Source organism: Xenopus laevis, chromosome 6S (genome assembly GCF_017654675.1).
Source record: "Xenopus laevis strain J_2021 chromosome 6S, Xenopus_laevis_v10.1, whole genome shotgun sequence".
Lineage (NCBI taxonomy): Eukaryota > Metazoa > Chordata > Amphibia > Anura > Pipidae > Xenopus > Xenopus laevis.
The window spans coordinates 27,122,147-27,149,200 of NC_054382.1; the positions used below are offsets into that span (position 1 = coordinate 27,122,147).

The following is a 27,054-nucleotide window of genomic DNA, read 5'->3' on the forward strand; positions in this document are numbered from 1 at the left end:
TGCAACTGAACAATTCCTTTAAAATTTCTTGCTGTGGAATGAAGGGGGGCTTTATCACAGTGATAAGAATTTAAGCCCAAAGTAGAGTAGGACTTTATTCTGCAAATATACTCAGACCAACATGGTTTATTTTATTTTAATAAAAAGGAAGATTCCACACTCATATGAAGAAATCTATCCATTTTATTGCATCAAAAGTTTACATAGTAAAGGCATTAGCCCATTAGCCCTACGCGTTTCGACCACAAGTGATCTTCATCAGGGGAAAAATTACAAAAACAGAAAAGAGAAATTTTTGTAATTTTTTCCCCTGATGAAGATCACTTCTGGTCGAAATGCGAAGTGCTAATGGGCTAATGCCTTTACTCTGTAAACTTTTGATGTAATAAATCTAATATATTTTATCATTTGAGTGGGCAATCTTCCTTTTTATTGGCATTATCACAAGCCTTGGTGAATGGGGAGTTCCCTTTGGATTAGCACCTCATACTTTTTTTGATTGGGTGTGCACCTTCTAACTATTTTCCAACATGGTTTATTGACCCTGCATTGCCTTTAGAAAAATGTGAATTAAAAGTATTGGTATTATGTAGTATGGACATGATCCTGATTTGTGCTGCTATCCTAAAAAGATTTAAAATTCCTCTTGAATATACTGTTACACCTTTCACATAGAAAATCAAAACAAACAAAAAGAATTCTAGTTTAAAGGCTCAGCAGGAGTTTATCGGAGGCAGATATACTTTGCTGATTACCAATGGCATTGCAATGACAGGGAAAGGGCATTAAATATTCCAAGGAAATACAAGTTCATTAGTATCTGAAATGGCTAGAGGCAGTGTGGGTGCTGGATGGGTCTGATAGAAAGTCCATTACATAAATATGCTGGAATAAGAATGGCATCAGTATTAAATCAGGTGCAACAATAAGATTTGTGCAAGTAAATCTTTATACTGTATGTAAAAACTGAAGACATTAAAAGGGAAAAGTATACTGTATACTCAAGGACATATTTCAGCATAGGATTCAGTGGTAGAAAATGTAACTAGACTCAGTATCAGTTGTATAAGTAGATGTTACTGCACAAAGGGCAACGTCTGTGCAGATCGGAGGCTTCTCTCTGCCTGCAGAAAAAACAGACTGTGCCCTGTGTGACATTAATCTAAGAACTACTCTAATGAAGGGGGAAAGTAGAGCTAATATAAGGGTTCAGAAGAACGGAGCCATCTGTAGTATATGGGGGTATATTCTGGTATTACTGCCTCCTCACATTGCCTTTATATCGCCAATTATAATTATTATTTATTTTGTTCTTGTATTTGATGGTAACTAAGCTAAATGGATCCATATTGGTGGCAAAACAATCTAATTGGGTTTATTACATGTTTAAATCACTTTTAGCAGACTTAAAGTATGGCAATCCAAATTAAAAGATCCCTTATCTGGAAACCCCACAGGTTCCAAGCATTCCAGAAAATAGATTTTGTTATTTTTCATTTAAATGATCTTATGCTTCAGTGTGGAATGTGGGGAGATATGTGCGAAGGATTTTCTATTTGTACAGAAAATCATAAAACAGTATCATTTTCATAAACTGATATGCTGAAAGCTTCCACAGCGGTCTTAAGTATAATTCTTCTTTATGAAGGCACAAAAAAAACCTCTGACCCTCCAGCTCTGAACTAACACCACTTTATCCACTGCTAGCAGGCACAAAATATTAAATAATGTATGTAAGCAGGGAACATTCTACAATATAAAGCCTGTTTACAAGAAGAGTTTATCTTAAAGATATAAATGAAATGGCTTATTGTGTCCCCGTAATGTTTTATTTCTGTTTACCTCTCTAATGCAAATGGGAACCATACACATTTGTCTTGCCATATTGCATTGCTACACTGCCTTTTAACTAAGGTTAGTAACATTCCTTATTTCACCATATACTGTATATAACTCTGCCTCCTTTCTGATTTCTGTTTAATATTAAGTTAAAAACAAGAATATTGCATCTAGGGAGCAGAACCCTAGAGAGATATCAGGGGAAAACAGAATAAAACGGGGGTTGATATTAAATATGTAATTATGTACTGGACATTAAGAGAAACACAAAACATTAGGGGGCCCATTTACTTAGCTCGAGTGAAGGAATAGAAGAAAAAATACTTAGAATTTCAAATGGTCGAATATGGCTACTTTGACCATCGAATAGGCTACTTCGACCTTCGACTACGACTTCGAATCGAACGATTCGAAGTAAAAATCATTCGACTATTCGACCATTCGATAGTTGAAGTACTGTCTCTTTAAAAAATACTTCCACCCCCTAGTTCGCCACCTAAAACCTACCGAGGCCAATGTTAGCCTATGGGGAAGGTCCCCATAACAATTTTCTGATCGAAGGAAAATCCTTTGATCGATGGATTAAAATCCTTTGAATCGTTCGATTCGAAGGATTTAATCGTTTGATCAAATAATTATTCCTTCGATGTAGGAATAGCACTAAATCCTTCGACTTCGATATTCGAAGTCGAAGGATTTACATTCGGCAGTCGAATATCAAAGGTTAATTAACCCTCGATATTGGACCCTAAGTAAATCATTGTAATAAAAAAATTATTTTTGGTTTCAGGTAAGTCAATACAATCACTTGGGGGTGCCTAACATTTGGCACCCCCAAGTGCATGAAGCCTTTAAATTTTTGTGTGGGAAAAACGCAAGCAAAAACACCAACTGATTCCAATGCATTTGTGCAAGAAAAAGCAATAGGCCCATTGACTGCATTTGGTGCAATAAGAAAATGTTCATGAAATGTTGGGTTAAGGCAAGAGATGTAAAAGGGTAATATTTACTTAAATATTAAAATTCCAGTTTGATAAGATTATTTAATAAGCCACTTAATTTGATATAAACTGTCTATTGATTAAATATTCATTCTGGGGGTATAGTTTTCCTTTAAGGGGTGATATGATAATTATGTGTAAATATATAAGGGGATCATATAATAATCTCTCTAATGCTTTATTTACCAGTAGGTCCTTCCAGCTGACACAAGGTCACCCATTCCGATTAGAAGAAAAGAGGTTCCGCCTAAATATTCGGAAGGGGTTTGTTACAGTGAGAGCTGTGAAGATGTGGAATTCTCTCCCTGAATCAGTGGTACAGGCTGATACATTAGATAGCTTTAAGAAGGGGTTGGATGGTGTTTAGCAAGTGAGGGAATACAGGTAGTGATGGGCGAATTTATTCGCCAGGCGTGAATTCGCGTGATTTGCCGCCAGCGAATAAATTCGCGAAACGCCCGCGAAAATTCGCCGGCGTCAAAAATTTTTTTTTTCCCTCTGAGGCAAATTGGAAAAGCTTCAAATGGGGTGTTTTTCCTTCCTCTGGATCAGCAGTTGGATATAAATAGACTTAAAACGCTGAACCTGATGAACGTGTGTCTTTTTTCAACCTAACTTACTATGTTACTATTTATTATCCCTGAGCAGAATCATTCAGCATTATCACCCATTTGAATCCTTACTCCCAGATGCAAATTGCATGTGGGGAAATAAGGTTTATTTCCTTGTTCAATTCTATCTATTTGAGAACGTTTTAATGAAAAATTTGAGGGTGGTAAATTGCCTATATCTGTGATGTGCTGCTTAGACCTGTTAGTGATAACAAGGAAAACTTGATTTAGTGATAAGCAAAACCATTTGATAGACATGTTTGCTATTAAAGTCTTGGCTGGATAACAACAACATCCCAATAAATGAAACGCGTATGCTGGGAAATCCAACTTCCTTGATGTGGTTAATCTTACCTGAATAAAATAACGTCCAATTTCCTTTTTTCCTCCTTTGTTAAATCCTCAAACAAATAATATCCGATGTTTTCATATTAGTATTTCCCTAACACGTAAATAATGCTCCGCAAAGCTGAATTTGTTTGTATTGCTTTATTATTAACTTTCTTTTTATTAATCCTCACTTCTGCATATTATTTTTTCCATGTCAGCTACAACCTAGAAGGAAATAATGTCTCAAGGCAAATTGTGCTCTGTATCATTTCCAAACACCCCGGGCACATTATAAGTAACCCAGTGCATGTGTTTAGCAAGTCAGTTGCATCAGATCACGAAGGAACGTGTGCAGTTTTTCCATGGGCAGGTTTGGCACATAGAAAGAATTGGCTGCGTATGGTATGTTCGTCATCCTGTGACTGGTAGGTTTATAGGTAACCAAGCTATTAGTTCTAGTCTGCTGTATGCTGGAACATGTTTTCCACTGGTATGGCTCTATGCAATGAACGAGTGGGGAACAGAAAGACAGAAGCTGACCAATGATAATCAAATATTGATAAAGACATTTGTTTGGAGACAGTCTTTGAGCCTTGTCTCTGGTAAAAAAACAAAAAACACACCAGGTTATTAGATTTAGACAAATGAGTCTAATATGCTCTATGACTGAGAATATAAATAGGAGAAAGTTGCTCGTTTACACATGCTTGGCACTAGAGCAAGACACGTTTCATTTTGTAAGTATGGACTACAGTCGCTGTTTTGTACTTATACAGTAATTCAGCTCACAGAAATATATTGCTTAAACATTCACAGTCGGTGGGACTTATATATACACAGTATATATGCTGCATGAAGAAATGAGATCTCTCTGGCCGGGACCAATGTGTTAAAGAAGTGTTACTACATTTCTTTATAGGTTTGTTTATTTATTTTGTGATAAGTCCCAGATCAAGAAGATGAACACCGTCCTGGCTTGTTTAATTGTGCTTCTGACTGCGTCGCAAACTCTGGCTGAAGAAATGGAATTCAATGAAGACAGTTACTGGCCATACAGTGACCAAATTCAGGTAAGTGTATATTATAAAGGCATTCTGCAATTTAGGCCTATAAAGTACAGCATTATTCATAGTTCATTATTTAATCGCTCTTCCAATGATTGTTCTGTTATTTTTAATAATAATAATACTGTTAATAATAATAATAATAATCTTATTTTTAATAACCAAATACAAATTTTTAATAATAATATTTTTGTTGATTAGCTGTTTTTGAAAGAGTAGGATACCCTGTCAATCCATCCACAAACTGTTAAATCAATAAATGTAAATATGTTTCTATTCTATAAAGTACTTTTTTTTTTAAAATCGAGAAAATATTTGAATAAATGTGGCGGTGGGGTGCTAAAGAACATAGTCCACATCCCAATAATTTAACTAGGCAGCAATGAAACCTTAACGAATGCTTGATTAGCTTGAAGACATTTCAAGCAGATGCATCTGACATAAATCCTCAAGGGAATATGGGGCTGGGAAAGAGTGGATGAGAAATGCATTAAGCTTAAATCAGCCTAATGTTTATTTCATTTCTTACTTCTTCTGGTTTAAGAGCTATATGCTTGATTTAAGTCATTCTTGCACAGAGAAGTTAAAAATACTTTAGTGTATAACAATTATACTAAAGGACTAGAGTACTGTGAAATGTTTGTACAATATAACATAACTTTCAGCTTGAATTCAAATGTCATTCACTATGGGACCAATTCATTAACTTCAAGTGAAGGATTCGAAGTAAAAAAACTTTGAATTTCGAAGTGTTTTTTTGGCTACTTCGACCATCGAATGGGCTACTTCGACCTTCGACTACGACTTCGAATCGAAGGATTTCGAACTAAAAATCGTTCGACTATTCGACCATTCGATAGTCGAAGTACTGTCTCTTTAAGAAAAAACTTCAACCCCCTAGTTCGCCACCTAAAAGCTACCGAACCCAATGTTAGCCTATGGGGAAGGTCCCCATAGGCTTGGCTAACTTTTTTTGGTCGAAGGATAATCCTTCGATCATTGGATTAAAATCCTTCGATTCGTTCGATCGACCGATTATTCCTTCGATCGATCGCAGTATTTGCACAAAATCCTTCGACTTCGATATTTGTAGTCAAAGGATTTTCATTCCCAGTCGAATATCGAGGGTTAATTAAAAATTCGATAACTTCGGAGCTTTACTCGAGAAGTACGTATTTTTCTGACTTTTCCGCAAATACTACGAATTTTTCAGACTTTTCTGACTTTTTGATCCAAAATCCCCAAAATCATCGGATATCGGTAGGGACAGCATTGCAGACACTGGGACCTTCCCCTTTGACTTATGAAGGACCTCGAGAACTTTGAAATGCTGGATTTTCGGAGTCTGACTTTTTAAGACGATCAAACTTTAATAAATTCCAAAAAAAATTATTTTTTTATAGTCCAGAAACTACAAATTATTTGCATTTCCGATAGTCGGAGCTTGATAAATAACCCCCTAAATAAACCCAATAGGCTGCTTTTGCTTCCAATAAGGATTCATTATATTTTAGTTTGGATCAAGTGCAAGCTACTGTTTTATTATTACAGAGAAAAAGGAAATACATTTTTCAAATTTGGATTGTTTGGATAAAATTGAGTCTATAAGAGACGGCCATTCTGTAATTCGGAGCTTTCTGGATAACGGGTATCCAGATAACGGATCCCATACCTGTACAGTGAAACCTTAATTTTACATCCCATGATTTTTCCCTCATTTTAAATCACCTTTTTGTGGTCCTAATTATATATATTATATTATATATTATGTCTAATACATTTCCTTGATTTTACATTTTCCTGGATTTGTACACTATTTTATTCTGCTAATCCCAATCAAGATAGTTTTAATTACCTCATAACTATTACTGTAACCTTTACATTTATTGTTTTTCATTCTACCATTAAAACCACTTTTCAGCCATCAAATGATATTGTTTAATTACAGTCAAAATCTAAAAACAAAAATCTGGGGGACGATGGAGAAACTTTAACATTGAGGGGCATATTTATCAAGGGTCGAATTTTGAATTGAAAGAACGTCGAAATTCGAATTCAAAAAGACCAACCAAAATTAAGTCAAAGTTTTTTTTGGGTCAAATAGGTCCGTTTTCGATCAAATAGGTCCTTATTCGGCCAAATTCGAATCGTTCGAATCGAAGGAATATCGCATTCGAACAAATTCAATTCAACGTTTTTCCCAAAAAAAACTTTGATTTTTCACAGTCCACTAATTGACTCCAAGTAGGTTCTAGGAGGTCCCCCATAGGCTAAAACAGCAATTCCACAGGTTTTAGATGGCGAATGGTCAAAGTCGAATTTTTAAAGGGACTGTACATGATAAATTTCGATATTCGAATTTTCACATTTTTTTCAAATTCGACTTGAATTTGGACTATTCCCTAGTCGAAGTACACAAAAAATAGCTCGAAATTCGATTTTTTTTTTTCATTCGAAAATTCACCTCGACCTTTGATAAATCTGCTAAAAATAATTTAAACATTTAATAAATTGTTTTGCTACCAATATGGATTTATGCAGCTTAATTACCAATGGAATTCATTATTCAAGTATAATGAATTTTTTTATTACTACAGAGGAAAGGGAAATAATGGGCTTCAGGATAAGGGATCCCATACCTGTAATAATAAAATAACACTGTGTTCATGATGGTAACTATATTTCTGGCAAAACAATCCTGTTCTGTTTATTTGATGTTTAATAATTTTTTCAAAGATTTAAGACATGGTGATCAAAATTACAGAAAAATCCCATATCTGGATAACTCCAAGTCCCAAGAATTCCACATAATAGCTGAGCTATACTATAATTTTTTATAATGTAATATATGACCATAACTGTACTATAACTGTCGTTTTTGCCAAATTATTAGTCTGCTTCTTTAATCAAGATGCTAAGAGTTAAATAAAAAGTTTTGCTGCTGTTTTTTTTTTATGTCAAAATGCCAAAGTAAGGTTAATGTAAAATAGAAAAGATACAGGCAGCAAAATTGATAAAGAGAATAAGACAATTCAATTATGAAGGACATCTTTCAAAATAACATTTCCTTAATTCTGAAAAATTGCACTGCAGAGGAATTGGATTACAGATATTTTAATTACCAACATAATGCCCTTATGGAGAACTATTCATGCCTCATTCGTGGCTAATAACATTCTTCTATGTCCACTGAGCTCCAGCTGAAAAACTCCATTGAGAAAGTTCATGGCATAAATAAATGGATATACAATGTGCATTGGCCCCACGGAGATTATACAGAGAAAGCACAATACAAGAAATATAAGCAATTTGAATTTCAAGTTAAAAGCAGACAAGTTATTTATTAGGGATATCTATCAGATCAAATTAAATTGTTTTTCCTGGTTGAAATAAATATAGGTATGGGATCTGTTATACACAAACCCGTTATCCAAAAATCTCACAATTACAAGGAGACCATCTCCCATAGGCTTCATTTTAATCTAATAATTCCAATTTTTAAAAATGATTTCCTTTTGCTCTGTAATAATAAAACAGTACCTGGTACTTGCTGGTAACTAAGCTTCCCGAATCCATGCTGGTTGCAAAACAATCCTACTGGGTTTATTTACTGTTTAAAGGGCAGTTTTATGCAGTGCCATAACTAGAGGGGGGCGGGTCCTGGTGCATGATGCGCAGCCGGGCCCCGTCCCCCCTCCGTACATGACGGATTTCACTGGCGAGCGGGCTGCCGGGGGGCCCTGAGGGGGTGCGGGCCCTGGTCCACTCGCACCCCCTGCTCCCCCGGTAGTTCCGCCACTGGTTTTATCAAAGGTCGAAGTGAAAATTCAAATTAAAAAAATTCGAATTTCAAGCTAATTTTTGTGTACTTCGACTAGGGAATAGTGCAAATTCGATTTGAATTTGAAAAAAATTCGAATATCAAAATTTATCATGTGTTGTCTCTTTAAAAATTCGACTGCCGAATTGCTGTTTTATGAGAGACCTCCTAAAACCAATTTGGAGTCAATTGGTGGCCTTTGAAAAATCAAAGTTTTTTTTTAAAAAAATAAATTTTGAATGGAATTTTATCAAATGTGCTATTACTTTGATTTGTACAATTCCAATTCGATCGAAACTGACCTATCCGATCGAAAACGGACCTATTCAAAAAACCAAAAAACTATTTTTTGATTTAATTCGAATTTCAAAGTTATGGGAGTTAAAAAAAACTCCCATCACTTTGGAATTCAAAACTTGATAAATCTGCCCCTAAATGATTCTTAGCAGACTTAAAGGTAAACTATAGCCCTCAAACAATGTAGGTCTCTATAAAAAAGATATTGCATAAAACAGGTCATATGTAAAACCCTGCTTCATGTAAACAAACCATTTTCATAATAATATACTTTTCTAATAGTATGTGCCACTGGGTAATTATAAATAGAAAATTGCCATTTTAAAAATTAAGGGCCACCCCCTGGGATCGTATGATTCACTGTGCACACATCCAAACCAACAAACCATACTTGTTAGGTCACATAAGCCAATTAACAGACAGAGTTGTGTCTTTTGCTTCCACACTTCTTCCTGTTACAGTTAGAGTTGTAGTATTTCTGGTCAGGTGATCTCTGAGACAGCACACAGACCATCACAAAATGGTGGTTCAAGGCAAGAGATGTAAAAGGGCAATATTTACTTAAATATATATTCCAGTTTGGTAAGATTCTTTAATATGCCACTTAATATGATATAAACTATCTGTTGCTTAAGTGTTCATTTTGGGGGTATAGTTTTCCTTTAAGGTATGTTAACCCAAATTATGGAAAGATCCCATACCCTGAAAAAACCCAGGTGCCAAGCATTCCAGATAATGGATCCTATACCCATATTGTTTTACAAATTATTATTTTCTTACAGCTTTGCATTTTCTTCTTTTCTACTTAGGCAGATTTTGTAGAAGGTCCAGTATTTGAAAGGTATCTGCTAAGGCCTGAAAGGAAACCTAAATCTGAAGTATTTTATACATCAATGGGAAAGAGGAACAGTGGTAAGAAAGCAATTTGCTTTGACTTTTAAGTCAAATAGTTTCATGTTGTTTTTTATTAATATAGTTTTACATGTGTTCTTTTAATTATGGGCACGATACCATCATTACAAATCCAACTTTATGGTTCTCCAAGATTTATCTTAGCAGATAAATTCTTTTGGGTTCTAGATAAAGTAGGTATGCACCGAATCCACTATTTTGGATTCAGCCAAACCCCCTAATCCTGCGCGAAAGATTCGGCCGAATACCGAATTTGCATATGTATATGCAAATTAGGGGTGGGAAGGGGAAAACATTTTTTACTTCTTTGAATAAATCTGGAGAGGGCACTCAAATAAAGGCAATCTTCCAACAAGTCGTAGAAATCAAATAAAAAAGATTTATTGTGTCCTCTGCCATACGCGTTTCATTTTACAAACACTTAATCATAGGCTATGCTTTAGTGTTTGTAACACGAAATGCGTAAGGCAAAGGACACAATAAATCTTTTCTTCTTGGTTTCTACAACTTGTTGGAAGATTGCCTTTATTTGAGTGCCTGCTCCAGATTTATTCACGGCTGTCCGCTCCCCTTGCTGAGAACTCAGGGCGGTGCACCACTAAATGTGGTGAGTAAATACTCCACTCTATGAAAACCCCTTCTATGTTAAATCACAAAATTTTTTACTTCCTTGTTTTTTGACAAAAAGTCACGCAATTTCCCTACCCGCCCCTAATTTACATATGCAAATCAGGATTCGGTGCATCCCTAAGATAAAGGCAATGGCCAGGTGGGCTCATATTTTTATCTTTTTCTAAAAAAAATTTACATTTTACTTAACATATGCTTTCCCAAGGTTCTATTAAGTACTATTGCTTATTAGCCACCTAACCAGACACCCTTAGCTATTAGGCTAGTGACACACACTAAGATTCGGGGAGATTTAGTCACCCAGCAGCAGATTGCCTCTTCTTTGGGCGACTAATCTCCCCGAAAAGCCTACCCGCCGGCTAGAATCTAAATTATCGGCGAGATGGCACTCGGAACGCTTTATTTTCCGAAGTTTCTTGTGAGGCAACTTCGGGCGACTTCGGAAAACGAAGCGCTCCGAGCTCCATCCTGCCGGATAGAATCGCTGGCGGGATGGCGCTCGGAGTGCTTCATTTACTGAAGTCGCCTGAAGTGAGATTATTCACCCGAAGAGATCTAGTCACTGGGCGACTAGATCTCCCTGAATCTAGTGTGTCATTAGCCTTAGAGAAGAGAAAGCCATAAATCACCAGTAGAAGAGAAAAAAATAAATATTTATATATTACATTTTAAATACTCCTGTTCAGTTTGATATCACTGACCTGCAATTTACTAGTCAAATAACTGCCAATATAAATATTATTAATATTATTATTAAATTATTATTATAAATATTATCTAATATGAGACTAAAGTACTTTACTAATAGCCCATGTCCTCTTGTTATATGACTGACTATGTCTTACTGCCAACAAACCTCCATTTTGGTCACATTCACTGTTATCTGATGGGTCATTTCTGTATTTTAAAAATCACCCCACCATATCTGCAGAATAGTCCTAAAAACAATGGAAGTTATTTGATTGCTTCCTACTGATCATATACATTTTCTCTTTCCAGAGAAAAGGGAAACCTCTTTAAAAAGTAAGTATATGATTCTTATAATGTGTATGGCAAAGCTATATCTATGCAAAGTAACAATATTCTTCTATACAAATGAGGCAGAGGATAGTTGTTCCATATCTACACATGTGTGTTTCATTTAGTCCCACTGAAGGATAACATTTAATTCAAACATTATTATTGAAATTCCAGATTAGGCTACTTTACCACAATTTCCAGTCCACTTGTTCTTCTTTTAATCAATAGAATATTTATTTTTTTCATACATGGGAGCATTGACTTCACGGGGCAGATTTATCAAAGGTAGAGGTGAATTTTCAAATTAAAAAAATTTGAATTTCGAGCTACTTTTGTGTATGACTGTAGACAATTTTTGTGTCGACTAGGGAATAGTCCAAAGTCGATTCGAATTTGAAAAAAATTTAAAAATTTGAATATCGAAATTTATCATGTACTGTCTCTTTAAAAATGTGACTTCGCCCATTCACCATCTATAACCTGCCGAATTGCTGTTTTAGCCTATGGGGACCTCCTAGAACTTATCTGGAGTCAATTGGTGGACTTGGAAAAAATTAAAGGTTTTTTTGGGAAAAACTTTGATTCGAATTCGATTGAATGCGGTATTACGATTAGAAATCGGGCAACTACAGACATATTAGATTGAAAACTGACCTATGCGGCCAAAAAAAACTTCAACCTAATTTTAGTTGGTCTTTTTGAATTTGAATTTCGAAGTTTTTTAAATTCGAAATTCGACCCTTGATAAATATGCCCATGAACTTACACCCCATTCGCTTGTATATTTTATCACAATTGAACCAGCCCAGGGACCTGATTAAGCGGTATTGTTCGAAATTTATTTAAAAACGATTTTTTTAAAAAAAAATTCGGGTGAAAAATTGAAATTTGAATTCAAAAAGTCCAACCGAAATTAAGTCAAAGTTTTTTTTTGGTCGAATAGGTCAGTTTTCAGTCGAATAGGTCCGTATTCGGCCAAATTCAAATTGATCGAATCAAAGGAATAGCGCATTCGATCGAATTCGATTCAAAGTTTTTCCCAAAAAAAATTCGATTTTTCGAAGTCCACCAATTGACTCCAAATAGGTTCTAGGAGGTCCCCCATAGGCTAAAACAGCAGTTCGGCAGGTTTTAGATGCCAAATGGTCGACGTTGAATCTTTAAAGAGACAGTACGGGGCACATTTACTAAGCTCGAGTGAAGGATTCGAAGGAAAAAAACTTCAAATTTTGAAGTTTTTTTTTGGGTACTTCGACCATCGAATAGGCTACTACGACCTTCGACTTTGACTTTGATTTGAACGATTCGAACTAAAAATCGTTTGACTATTCGACCATTCGATAGTCGAAGTACTGTCTCTTTAAAAAATACTTTGACTACATACTTCAGCAGTTTAAACCTACCGAGGTTCAATGTTAGCCTATGGGGACCTTCCCCAGCACTTTTCTAAGTTTTTTATGATCGAATAAAAATCGTTCGATCGATCGATTAAAATCCTTCGAATCATTAGTTTCGAAGGATTTTATTGTTCGATCAAACGATTTTTATTCGATTGCTCGAACGAAGTATTTGCGCTAAAATCCTTCGAATTCGAAGGATTTTACTTCGAGGGTCGAATTCGAGGGTTTATTAACCCTCGAAATTCGGCCCTTGATAAATCTGTCCCAAATTGGAATCTAATTTGGACTATTCCCTAGTCGAATACACAAAAAATAGCTCAATATTCGATTTTTTTTCATTCGAAAATTCACCTCGACCTTTGTTAAATCTGCCCCTTGAATAAACTCAAAAATTCGAATTTTTAAATTTGAAATTCAAATTCAAAATGAAGATTTTCAATTTGACCCTTAATAAATCTGCCGGTATCCATACCAAAACGATTCTGTGCATATTTCTGAAATCCTTTTTTGTCATCTAGGGAATAAAGTCTTCTTTGGACTGATGAGCAAGAAAGGATCAACTTCTGGTAAGTATGATACATATTTTATAAGATAAATTTGAGATTGTCATAACATTTGCATTCGTTCTATTCCATCAATGGGGGAGTTGTGAATTCAATCAATTATTTTTTTTAAAAAACTTCAGTCACTCTTTACTGCTGTACTGCAAGTTGAAGTAATATCACCCCCTCCCTTACCCCCCCCCCCCCAGCAGCCTAACAACAGACCAATGGGAAGGTAACCAGATAGCAGCTCCCTAACACAAGATAACAGCTGGTAGATATAAGAACAGCACTCAATAGTAAAATCCAGGTCCCGTTGCGACACATTCAGTTATATTGAGTAGGAGAAACAACAGCCTGTCAGAAAGCAGTTCCATCCTAAAGTGCTGGCTCTTTCTGAAAGCACATGACCAGGCAAAATGACCTACACACCAATATTACAACTAAAAAAAATACACTTGCTGGTTCAGGAATTAAATGTTATATTGTATAGTGAATTATTTCCAGTGTAATTTAGAAATAAAAACTGTATCATAAAAATCAGGACCCCTTTAAAGAGTATTAGGTGATTAATTAACATGACTAAACATATCTAATATGTTGCAAAGAAATGTATTATATTTTCAAAAAAATATTTTTGCATGATTAGAATATTAAAGAGGATGACCAAATCCAAGTTACTGATAAAAAGAAACTTTAATAATGCCTATTCCGACTATTTGTGTTATTTCATTCTTCTCGACGCAGAAGGAATGAAATTATGTTCTATCGGCTCAGAGATACTCCTCGTGTAAATGTATTTTTGTCTAAAATGTACTGAGAGGTTAAAAAAAACAAACATATTTTCATTTTAATCAGGCTCTTATATAATTACCATCATTAGAAAGTCACCCATTTAGAAGGTAGAGAAACAGAAATAAAAGTCAGATTGAAATTTAGCCATTAGGAGATGCAGGTTAGATGTAGCATGTCGCTCACAGAAGTAAAATGTAATAATAGCTTGATCAGAAATGTTCCCCATAGAAGATCAGTGTTTAGAAAGGCTTTTAGCGGTTGTCATTACAGTACATAACACAGGGTGCAATGAAAGAGCACTGCAGATGTAAAATAACGTTAAAGGGGAATCCAGCAGCAATTTCAAAACTGTTTACACACAAGATACCTTTTCATCATAGCATGGGCTTTCAGTTCTAAATCTTATTCAAGCAGGAGCACAAGGGATGCATTTCATACTTGTAACCTCTTCACTATATGGGGCACATTTACTAAAGGGCGAAGTTACTAATGCTGGCGATGATTCACCAGTGTGATGTAATTTCGTTACTTCGCCGATTTACTAATGGACGCAGTCGTCACTTCGCTAGTGAAGGAGATAGACGCTAGTGAATTCTCGCTCTGGCGAATGGACGTAACTCCACAAATTCACTAAGATGCGGATTTTACTGAACGTTACCTCTTGCACCAGACTTGCCTTCGCCAGCTCAGACAAGGCAAAGTGCAATGGAGTGCAAAGACTTCCTCAATTTTTAGTGGAAACATTTTCTAAGTCCCCAAAAAACGCTGGTGTCTTGCTTTTTTCAGAGTGATAGCCTTCAAAAGTGCTTAAATTTTTTTTTGGGGGTAACCAGGTTCCCCCATACATTTTCTAACACATAGAACATAAACTATACAATGGGTTCATGTGTAGGGCATTATAACAACTCTATTTTCCTTATTAAGGTTCCCTGGACTTGTGTAATGTAATGTATTTGCTGCAACAGATACGTCCATTCAACTTTATAATTTCCCCACTGTATGCAAATTAGCCTGAGCAAAGACCTCTAACGAAGTTGCGCTAGGTATAATTGAATGCTAGCGCATCATCGCTTTGATTGCCGACGTAACGCTAGTGAAAATTAGCCAGCGTTTGGCGTCCTGGACGCAACTTTGCATTTTAGTAAATTAGCGTTGTCTGAGCCTATTTTCGTCTGGTGAAGTGTAGCGAATAGCGATGGGTGTGAAGCTGTCGCTGGCGAATTTTCACAGGTTAGTAAATTTCCCCCTATGAAACAAGGAGTTACACACTCCCCAAGCTTCAAAAGTAAAATATCCCATTCACCTTCAAAACTCCACTGTACCAGTATTAAAAGTATTTTTTTAATTTCCCTTGGATCAGTGGTGGAATTGCCGTGGGTGCAGGCGGTTCATTTGCACCAGGGTCCCTTTGTGCCGCCGGATGCTTGTGCCAAAATTTCGTTCAGGGGGGGTTTGGGGCCTGATTGCCCAGCCTGCACATATTTCATATTACTACATATGAAATGGAAATGTCCTTAGAGCTCCAATTCATTGTGCCAAAGGTTTAGCATGAACTTGAAGTGCTCTCTTTATTCACACACACCAAATAATGATTCATCCTAATTTTTTATGATTTTTTGTTTCTCTGTAATAATGAACAACAGCTTGTACTTGGTAACTGAGCTGCATGAATTCCTATTGGTGACAAAACAATCCTATTGGGTTTATTTAATGTTTAAAGGCTATTTAGCAGACATAATGGATGGTGATTTAAATTAGGGAAAGATCTCATATCTGGAAAGCTACAGGTACCGAGCATTCCAAATAATAGATCCATTAACTGTATTACATTACTAACACTTTTATTCAGTAGACAATATAGGTCATTTAAGAACTGGAAGGCAGGGTGAAAAGTGCAAAAAATTGGTATAAAGACCTGCAGCTCCCCTGTGAATACAGAGTTGGCTGTACTTGGTAGCAGTGTATTCATGAGGAGTGAGAGAGGGGAGGCACGTAGACTTCTATAACAGGTGGTAAGTTGAGAACTGTCCAATGATGAGCTCTGCGGGATTTTTTTTATGCAGCATGAGATGCAGAGCGCGGCCCCTTATTTCCCTTCCACTACAGAAAGTAAGTAATAGTAAATTAACTTTTAGCATCCTTCCATTTAGGATAACGGTTTTACATCTAATAACTGCTTGAACCCCATATTTTTTTTGTTTATAGGGGAGGTGGATGTAATTTAAATTAAAAAAGAAATACAGTCCATACCAAAAACAATTCTGTGCATATTGCTGAAATCCTATTTTTATGCTATAGGGAATGACTTCATTGGTCTGATGGGCAAGAGAACATTAACTACTGGTAAGTGTTTATTTTATCAGTTAAATTGGAAATCGTTATTTGCATTGCATTGATTCTATTCTAACTATCATAAATTCTAAATTTTGAGAAAAAAAACAACCAATCAAAATTTATTTTAAAAAAAATTTGAATCTTTTAAATTCGAGTGAATAGGATCGACCTGCAAACTTGAATCGATTTGAGTTTTTCACATAAAATTTTTTTTTTCAAAAGTCCACAAAATGACTCCAAACCAATTGTAGGAGGTCCCCCATAGGCTAAAACACCAATTCGGCAGGTTTTAGATGGCGAATAGTCTAATTCAAAGTCTTAAAGGGACAGTACATGATAAATGTAAAAATTAAAATTTTTGTTGTTTTTTTTTTTTAAACTCAAATCGAATTTGGACTATTCCCTAGTCGAATTACACTTAAATAATCTCAAAATTCAAATTGTCAATTAGATCCTTGATAAATCTGCAGATTAAATTACACTAAAATTAGTGTATTAGTCGAATTACACTAAAATAATTTCAATATTTGAATTTTCAATTCTATCCTTTCTAATTTCTAATTTAAAAATTTCCAAGTTTATTTCAGTGTAATTCGACCAGGGGCAGACTAGGGGCAGATTTATCAAGGGTCAAAGTTATTTAAAATGCCCATGAACTTCCATGAACTGGGAATTCATGTTTGAATGAGAGGTGGATAGAAGTTAAAAAGAAATACAATCCATACCAAAAAACGATTCTGTGCATATTGCTGAAATCCTATTTTTATTATATAGGGAAAGACTTTGTTGGTCTGATGGGCAAGAGAGCATTAACTTCTGGTAAGTGTTTATTTTATCAGTTAAATTGGAAATCACTATTTACATTGTATTGATTCTATTCTATCATTGGGGAAGTCATGGTAGAGTGGATCCTCAATATCATATACAGGTATGGGACCTGTTATCCAGAATGCTCAGGATCTGGGGGTATGGATAATGGATGTTTCTGTAATTTGAAAAATTTGCAAGAGAGGGGAAGCTTCCGAAAGGCAGCCATAGGCTGCAAAGGCCCAAGAAGCCCCAAGCTTATATATATAGATATATATATATATATATATATATATATATATATATATATAGATATATATATATATATATATATATTCCAATGTAAGAAAGCACTCACAGCTACCACCATCAATTTAATGTGGAAAAGGTTTATTTCTGCAAATTCACATCTATGCATTTTGAATCTGCATTTTTTTGCCTTTTGTATATGCTTAAAGGAATTGCTGCAGGTCACTATGTCCCATTTAAGAGCACAGTCTCCCTGTGAACAGGGCAGCCATCAGGGGGGACAGGGGGGAGAGTTGTAGGGGGCCCCAAGGGTAAGGGGGGCCTGGCCACGCCACACTTACTTGATTAGCCGGGCCCCCATCTTTCTGAGAGCTGCTGACTTCGGGAAGGCATGGACGTTAAAGGGGCCCTGGCCACCAATTTTTTTATAATGTGGGGGTGGGGGCCCTGGCCACCAATTTTGGCCACCAATTTTTTTTTCTCATGTTGGGTACTAGCCACCAATATTTTTTTATGGGGGGCCCTGGCCACCAATATCTTTTTATTTTTTATTAACATGTGGGAACCCTAGCCACCAATATTTTTTGTTTTTTTACTGTGTGGTGGGGGGCGGACCTGTAGGTGGGGCTTGCGGTGGGCGCAGCCCAGGGAATTATATCGGATGTGGCCCTGCGATTTCTGATGGCGGTCCTGCTTGTGAATACAGCATTGCTTGTATTTGGCAGCAGTGTATTCATGAGAGAGGGCAGGCACATAAATCACATATATATATATATGTGTGTGTGTGTGTAATGGAGGGCAGGGTGCAAATGCAACACATACCTTCTTTTTGCACTTTGCATCTGCTTAAAGCAATTGCTGCAGCTCACTGTGCCCCGTTTAAAACCTGCAGTCACCCTGTGAATACAGCATTGCCTTTATTTGGCAGCAGTGTATTCATGAGAGAGGGCAGGCACATAAATCACAGACAGGCAGTAAATTGAGAGCTTGCCAAGGATGTGCTCTGCAGGATTTGATATCCAGCATGAGGTGCAGAGCTCAGCCCCTTAATGCTCTAGCACTAAAGCCTGTAGTAGTCATAAATGAGCTGTTATCAGTCTTCCATTTAGGATAACTGTTTTACATCTTATATTGCTTGATGCCCATGTTTTTCTAGTTTAAGGGGGATAGAATTTAAATTAAAAAGGAAATGCAATCCATACCTAACATGATTCTGTGCATATTGCTGAAATCCTATTTTTATGATATAGGAAATAACTTCAATGGCTTGATGGGCAAGAGAGCATTAACTTCTGGTAAGTGTTTATTTTATCAGTTAAATTGGAAATCATTATTTGCATTGCATTGATTCTATTCTATCATTGGAAAAGTTATGGTAGAGTGGATCCTCAATATCGTATACAGGTATGGGACCTGTTATGCAAAATGCTCAGGATCTGGGGGTATGGATAATCGATCTTTCTGTAATTCACACCTTATATCTACTCTTTATTATATACCGTATGGCTGCTGCAAGTAGGCAACTAAATGTTTGTGTGTATATACAATATATATATTCCTTTCCTGCTTTTATTTATTCTTTGGATATATCTAGTGCAACCACTTTGATATTACTGATTCTGCATTGCGCTCTCTGCACTAGCGATGCAGCCTCCGGCCTCCCCTCGACCCACTCCAGTTCTCGGAAAGGTAAGTGCAGGGTGTGGGGGGCGGCATCCGAAAAAGCCACGATGGCCGACGAAACCTCCAGAAATGGCTTTAATGATATATCTTTATGCATGGGAATCCAGCAACGGAGGTGTTAGTTGCAGTTCAGCGTGTCACTTCATTATGCTTCTGTTTACACCTATATTCTATTCGTTCATACTGTTCTACCTTTTCTAATTGTTTTATACACAGTGTTATGTTTTGGGGGAAGGGAAGTTACACACTGTGACGTAATGTCTGTGATTCGCACCACTGAGGAGGGTTTGTGTTACTTTCATCCTTTGAGAAAGGCTGTGGGTGCAGCCAAAATGTCAGGTTCACATAAATAAACATTCCTTTGTTTATATATATAGTGAATAAAGTACCCCCTCTTGTAAAATATAAGGATATTATAAGTAACCGAGGAGTTTCATGACCATATAAAAACACGAGGCCGAAGGCCGAGCGTTTTTATACAGGTCATGGAACTCCAAGGTAACTTCTAATATCCTCATATTTTGCAACTAAGGGTACTTTATTTATTATAATACACACGTTTTAGTGAGTCATGTGACAAAAATAAGAACTCACCGTTTATAACTGATGACATCAGAACTCACCGTTTATAAGGATATAATTTACAAGATATTCATGGCTTTTGTGTATTATATATATATATATATCCAAACAAAGAAGTCCAGACTCCAATTGCAAGTAAAAAAGTCCTTTATGTGCAAAAAATTGCTGCAACGTTTCGAAGCTCCCGCTTCTTTGTCAAGCATCACATAACATCATGTCATCATTTCCTTTTTAAAGGTAACTAATTAACACACTCAACAGGTGAATTCAAGTCTCACAAGATTTAACCCTCGCTGTACTTAACTACAATTAGCTAGTACAGGCAATAGTACATATTCAGCACTATAGACATCTTAACATTTTATATCATATAACATTATTGAGTCAATCATGATAGGGTCAGAAAAGAGTAACAGTATCTCCCTGTGTGCTAACATACAAAGTCCCTTTGCCCACCCCATATTCACAAAATTCATATTTACATAAATGCATACAAGTCGTATTCCCTATTGAGACCTCTAGGATGCAGTGTCTGTAATGCATGTATCCAAAATTTCTCCCTTCTTTGGAGTAACAAGAGTCTGTATATATATATATATATATATATATATATATATATATATATATATATATATATATCCATCAGTAAACAGACCGCACTAGACAGGACATGGTTCAAAAATAAAAAAGAATTAAATTTATTTAGATCAACGTTTCGGCTCATCTACTTGAGCCGTCATCAGGACATCTATATATATATATATGATGATTTATTTATATATATATATATATATATATATATATATATATATATATATATATATATGTATGTGTGTGTGTGTGTGTGTGTAATGGAGGGCAGGGTGCAAATGCAACACATACCTTCTTTTTGCACTTTGCATCTGCTTAAAGCAATTGCTGCAGCTCACTGTGCCCCGTTTAAAACCTGCAGTCACCCTGTGAATACAGCATTGCCTTTATTTGGCAGCAGTGTATTCATGAGAGAGGGCAGGCACATAAATCACATGACAGGCAGTAAGTTGAGAGCTGACCAAGGATGTGCTCTACAGGATTTGCTATCCAACATGAGGTGCAGAGCGCAGCCCCTTAAAACTCTAGCACTACAGCCTGTAGTAGTCGAAAATTTACTTTTACCATTCTTTAGGATAACAGTTTTGCATCTAATACTGCTTAAAACCCATATTTTTCTCGTTTGAAAGGGAGTGGATAGAATTTCAATTAAAACAGAAATAGAATATTGCTACTAGGGATGCACCAAATCCAGGATTCGGTTCGGGATTTGGCCAGGATTCGGCCTTTTTAAGCAGGATTCAGATTCAGCCGATCCTTCTGCCCGGCTGAACCGAATCCAAATCCTAATTTGCATATGTAAATTAGTGTCAGGGAGGGAAATCACGTGTTTTTTTTTCCACAAAACAAGGAAGTAAAAAATGTTTTCCCCCTGTCCCACCCCTAATTTGCATATGCAAATTAGGGTTCGGATTCGATAAGGTATTCGGCGGAATCTTTCACAAAGGATTCGGCCGAATCCAAAATTGCATCCCTAATTGCTACAATATAAGCGGCATACAGAGAAACTGAGCATAATACCAAACATCTAATTCCGACTCATGATTGTATGCCAGTATTAAAGTGAGTCCCTTCTAGCCTGAACTGTATTGTACTGTAAGTCGCGTAGTGTATAATATATTTTTCATTGTGAGCCATTTGTATGCCAGCTCTCTGTGCGTATAACTTCTGCAAACATTGAGGTAATTTTTCTCCATATTATTTGCAGATAACATGCCTCTCTGCAAGTCGAAACAGCAGCCCTTTATTTTAATTTATCTGTTTAATACATCATTTACCTCTTTATAAAGAACCTATGATTCACCCTCTCAAACTCACAGTTGTTTGCTTTCATTGGTTCGGAAAGTAACAGAATTTGCTTGCATAATAGAATTTCATTTGCATCACAAACATCATGTCCTGAGGATTTTCCATGTTGCCTAAATAAAGCTACAGCTTTTGTAATAACAACTCTGCAATTAGTGGACACACTAATAAAAAAAAAAAAAGGCATACTGCAAGGCACAGACATGCAGGATGATAAATACAGTTTGCATCTCGTATATTGTTTCTTGCATATGATAGAAAATATTTTTTCCCTTTTCATTATGAAATTAACTAATTACTTTTATGCAGTTTGCAAACGTGCTATTGTTTGCCAAGGCCTTTTTAATTTCATGTGGTTTGGGTTTGTCATTGTTTGGATGAGAATGGAAGATTTAGGGGCACATTTACTATTGGTCGAATATCGAGGGTTAATTAACCCTCGATATTCGACCCTCGAAGTAAAATCCTTCGACTTCGAATATCGAAGTCGAAGGATTTAGCGCAATTCGTTCGATCGAACGATTAAATCCTTCGCATCGAACGATTCGAAGGATTTTAATCCATCGATCGAACGATTTTTCTTCGATCATAAATTGGTTAGAAAGCCTATGGGGACCTTCCCCATAGGCTAACATTGGTGCTCGGTAGGTTTTAGTTGGCGAAGTAGGTGGTCGAATTTTTTTTTAAAGAGACAGTACTTCGACTATCGAATGGTCGAATAGTTGAACGATTTTTAGTTCGAATTGTTCGATTCGAAGTCGAAGTAGCCAAAAAAAACTTCAAAGTATTTTTTATACTAATCCTTCACTCAGCTTAGTAAATGTGCCCCTTACTTTCCAATGCTCTTTAATAACAATCTAGCCCTCAGTCGGAATGTTCATTATCCAGCAGCTTGCATTCTTTCAAGACCTTTGTTGTTTTTTTTTTTCTATTAATTCTTTTCTTCTATTTTAGAAGAAAATGGAACCTACTCAAACAACTGAATCTTAACAGTAATTTTAGGGAATGGATTTGTCATTGTAGAAAGGCAGAGCAGGATACCTTTTAAGCAAGATATCACAGTGCATTAAGTAGACAGAAATTACCTTGTCTTCTTGGATGTATTGCTCCCGTGTTTGGCTGCTGTAATGGGATAATTCGAGAACTCAGCAGAAAGGAAACGTATTTAACAGTTTGCTTAACAATTCCTTTTCTTCCATTCTCTCAGTTTTGTAATTTTGGACCTTAAATCAGGACTGCTGGAGATTAGGGGTTACTCGGAATGGAACAACTAGGGAGGGCAGATTTAGCAATGGTTGAGATGTAAATAATAATCTTTCTCAGTGAAAAAAGAAACAGTTTTCTCACCAGTGTTTTGGGAGCTCAAACCTGCCGAGATTCATTCAAATCCATGGACACATCTTGGTTTGTTTGAATGAATATATTTTTGTTGGTTCACTTTCTTAAAGGGATACTGTCATGGGAAAAAAAAAATTCAAAATGAATCAGTTAATAGTGCTGCTCCAGCAGAATTCTGCACTGAAATCCATTTCTCAAAAGAGCAAACAGATTTTTTTATATTCAATTTTGAAATCTGACATGGGGCTAGACATTTTGTCAATTTCCAAGCTGCCCCATGTCATGTGACTTGTGCCTGCACTTTAGGAGAGAAATGCTTTCTGGCAGGCTGCTGTTTTTCCTTCTCAATGTAACTGAATGTGTCTCAGTGGGACATGGGTTTTTACTATTGAGTGTTGTTCTTAGCCAGGGAGCAGTTATCTTGTGTTAGGGATCTGTTATCTGGTTACCTTCCCATTGTTCTGTTGTTAGGCTGCTGGGGGGAAAAAGGGAGGGGGTGATATCACTCTAACTTGCAGTACAGCAGTATAGAGTGATTTAAGTTTATCAAAGTACAAGTCACATGACTTGGGGCAGCTGGGAAATTGACAAAATGTCTAGCCCCATGTCAGATTTCAAAATTGAATATAAAAAAATGTGTTTGCTCTTTTGAGAAATGGATTTCAGTGCAGAATTCTGCTGGAGCAGCACTATTAACTGATTCATTTTGAAAAGATTCTCTCTTTTTTTTCTTTTTTATTGTTAAAGCTTTTTTTCAAGAAATATTATCAGGTGTAAAAAAATATCCAGAACAATTTTAAAAATTAAAAAAATAATTCTTGGACATTTAATTGAAAATTAATTGAAGATCAGTTACTCCTTACTCCAGCAGACACTGTTTTTGTTTTTCCTATTGTTACTTTCCTAGGTGCCTAAAAATGCAGGATACCCCCCATCTAATAAAGAGAATACATATCTCAATAATGTCCATCCTGCAGGCCTCCAACTGTTATTGACCTACAATCCCCTTTATCTCATTTACAGCCCCAATGGGCCCCTTTAGGGCGGTGACACACGCTAAGATCCGGGGAGATTTAGTCGCCCAGAAAAGCCTTCCCATCGGCTACAATCGAAATCGCCGGCGGGATGACACTCGGATTGCTTCGTTTTCAGAAGTTGCTCAAAATTTCCTGGTGAGGCAACTTCGGGTGACTTCACATAACAAAGCGATCCGAGTGCCATCCTACCGGCGATTTCCATTGTAGCTGGTGGGTAGAAGAGGCGATTTTTTTTACTGGGCGACTAAATCTCCACGAATCTTAGCGTGTGTCACCACCCAGTAGGCGCCAGTCGGCGATCCTTTCCGCTCTGGTGCTATTGGCAAGATGGCGGGGCCCAGGCTACACACGTGGCACGTTCTCATGCCAATGCATCAAAACGTACGCAGCGTCATGACGCCGGCACATAAAAACGCACAGCATCACACTCGTTTTGGCGGCAAAAATCTGCCTATAAAAGATGCAAGAGCCTTGCAGACCTTACCCGATTATGGGTTCAACTTATTGTATTCCTGGGTGTGTTAAACTACTTCTGACCTTGATTCCTGATCTTTGCCTGGATTGACAACTCTACTTCTTTAGCCCTCGGATACCGTCAACTGTGTTTGGAACCTGCTGCTTCCTCCTTGGTCCGCAACTCCTATCGGAGCCTTCAGGCCCTGACAACAATAGAGATGAAGAAATCTTTAGTTTGACATGTTGGAGTTAATGGCACAATGTCATTCTATTTACATACAGTAGATCATTATTGTGGGTTTATGCTGTGTGATATCAAAACAACGTTTGCTTCATCTTTATGTGTGTAAAACAGGTTTGATGTTGCTGGGGGGGGCACTTCTAGTAACTTCAGTTCACTTTGTTCACTATGAGGGCTCAGTATCTTGTATATAAATGCAGATGAGGACATTTTTATATTGGAGTCAATAAGGTGCACTCCACATTTACTATAATGTCATGTCATTCTGGCTTTGCTTGAGACTCTCTTGTGTGCCATAGGCGTATTGCCAGTGCCAGATACAAAACTCCTCCAACATGAAAGTTCTCATTTGCTACATATGATTTTATAATGTTGTTTAAATCATCTTTAATTCTTTGCTAACTGAGGCCTCTTTCCCTTTCAGAGTCTGAAGAAAGAATGAATGATTTGTACTTCAGCAGGAGACGTAAATAACTGTATTGCAACTACCTATTTATTTACTGTGTCTTAGAAAGTGCAACTTAGGTCCTTAATGTAATGACTCATTTGTGTAATAAAATAGCAGTTGTATGAAGATTACAGATTCAATAAATAAACTATTTCTACCATTGTATTGTATCGATGAGTTTACCACTTTTTTAAGTCACAACCAAAATATATCAAAATACACAGAAGAATACTGTGGGACACAATGAATCTCATTGCATTTATGAAGAATACATTTTTTATGTTGTCAGTATTCATTTTAGAGTTTGGAGGTGGTATTTTCAGGGATGTGAATGGCTGATTCTTTCATTCTTACTTCAGTGTATTTGCAAAAAATAAAGTGTACACCAGAACCTATAGGCAGCAGACCCATCAACTAAACAAAAATAATTGGGAGCACATAAATAATGAATCTAACCTTTAGAATGCTTGCCAAACCACAATGGTTACCCATAATCATGATAGCTCTTTCATAAGACCCATTGCCCAAGTAGACCATACACCACCAATATCTCAGTTGCACAACAATATGGGGCATAGATTCCCATCCCCTGGCAAACATTCCTTCAAGCTGTGACGATGAAAGGAACTGCAAAACAAACCTCGACTCACCACCCAAAGCCGACATAAAAGGGTGGGTTGCTTGAATGCTGCTCACTGTGCTAACCAGAACAAGAAAGAAGTCCCCATCTCCCTGCACTGAACTTCTGCAAGCCTTAGTCTCCTGCACACCAGCCCCTCTACCTGCACCATAGCCTGCACCAATAGCTTTCACATCATTAACCTCTTCCTTGCCTGCTTCTCCAACCAATTTTACCTTACATTTTTGCCTGCCTATGCCAGTCAAGGCATCTTTCCTCCCACACTGCTCCCCCAGTAGGACCCCATTCAGTGGACTCAATGAGAGAGCAGTGTATGTCTATCCCACTTGGACAGTAATTCCCAAAAATTAGGGGCTGGACCTCTTTGGGAGACCCAGAGCAAGAGGGGTCATCATGTTAGTGTGTCATTCAAGTCTAATTCTTGTTTGCCTCCCTGAAACTATAGAAAGGAGGTTGTTACGTCAATATTGCAATCTATCTGTACCTTTGTTTTGAGCTAAGGAGGTGCATTGATCATTAAGAATTCCACAAAAAAGAACCATCTCAAAAGATAGCCTTACGCACTTCGTGCCTTGTGGGCATTAAGTATTTCTTTTGAGTCTGCCATGTGCTAACAGGCTCAAGAACACCTTGGTACGTGGTTTTATATAATCCGCATACAACAACACATAGTTTTTTGTATTTCAGAACAGTGTAATGGGATTGACCTCTTTCCACTTATTCACATTTCTTTATTCATTATTTTATTTCCAGTGCACTGTATGCTCAACACTCTGCTTCCCATGAACACATACTGTATACTCTAAGTAGCGGAAAACATGGAATTTCAGTTCAGTCATTTAAATAGACATGAAATGTAAGTGCAGCGCTCACAATTTGTACCCATCAGAACATTATGCTCTTTCTTTTCTAACACTGACATCAAAACAGCCAGGCATTGTAACTTAAAAACGTACAAGGATTTGAGATCAGATTGAATAGAAAATGTTCATCACTAACAATCGCTGCAGGTTGCATACTTGAAAAGTGGAGGTCGATTAATTCACATCACAGGAAAAAGAAAAGCTTTTAGAATATTTTAA

At 36.7% G+C, this 27,054-nt stretch overlaps 1 protein-coding gene across 4 annotated transcripts; it reads left to right on the top strand.

Moving 5' to 3' along the window:
* Positions 1-3,782: 3,782 nt before the first annotated feature.
* LOC108720096 (protachykinin-1) lies at positions 3,783-25,490 on the top strand. Of its 4 annotated transcripts, none has more exons than XM_041567484.1 (10): positions 3,783-4,206; positions 4,701-4,851; positions 9,772-9,874; positions 11,504-11,527; positions 13,443-13,490; positions 16,560-16,604; positions 17,370-17,414; positions 18,902-18,946; positions 19,294-19,340; positions 25,309-25,490. In XM_041567484.1, exons 1-10 carry the CDS (start codon positions 3,908-3,910, stop codon positions 25,324-25,326), a joined length of 825 nt encoding a protein of 274 aa, XP_041423418.1. In that variant the 5' UTR covers positions 3,783-3,907; the 3' UTR covers positions 25,327-25,490. The 4 variants fall into 4 exon arrangements, with proteins under 4 accessions (XP_041423418.1, XP_041423419.1, XP_018124976.2 ...); XM_041567486.1 differs by lacking the exon at positions 3,783-4,206 and adding an exon at positions 4,217-4,518; XM_018269487.2 differs by lacking the exon at positions 19,294-19,340 and having other exon boundaries at positions 3,802-4,206.
* Positions 25,491-27,054: the final 1,564 nt, after the last annotated feature.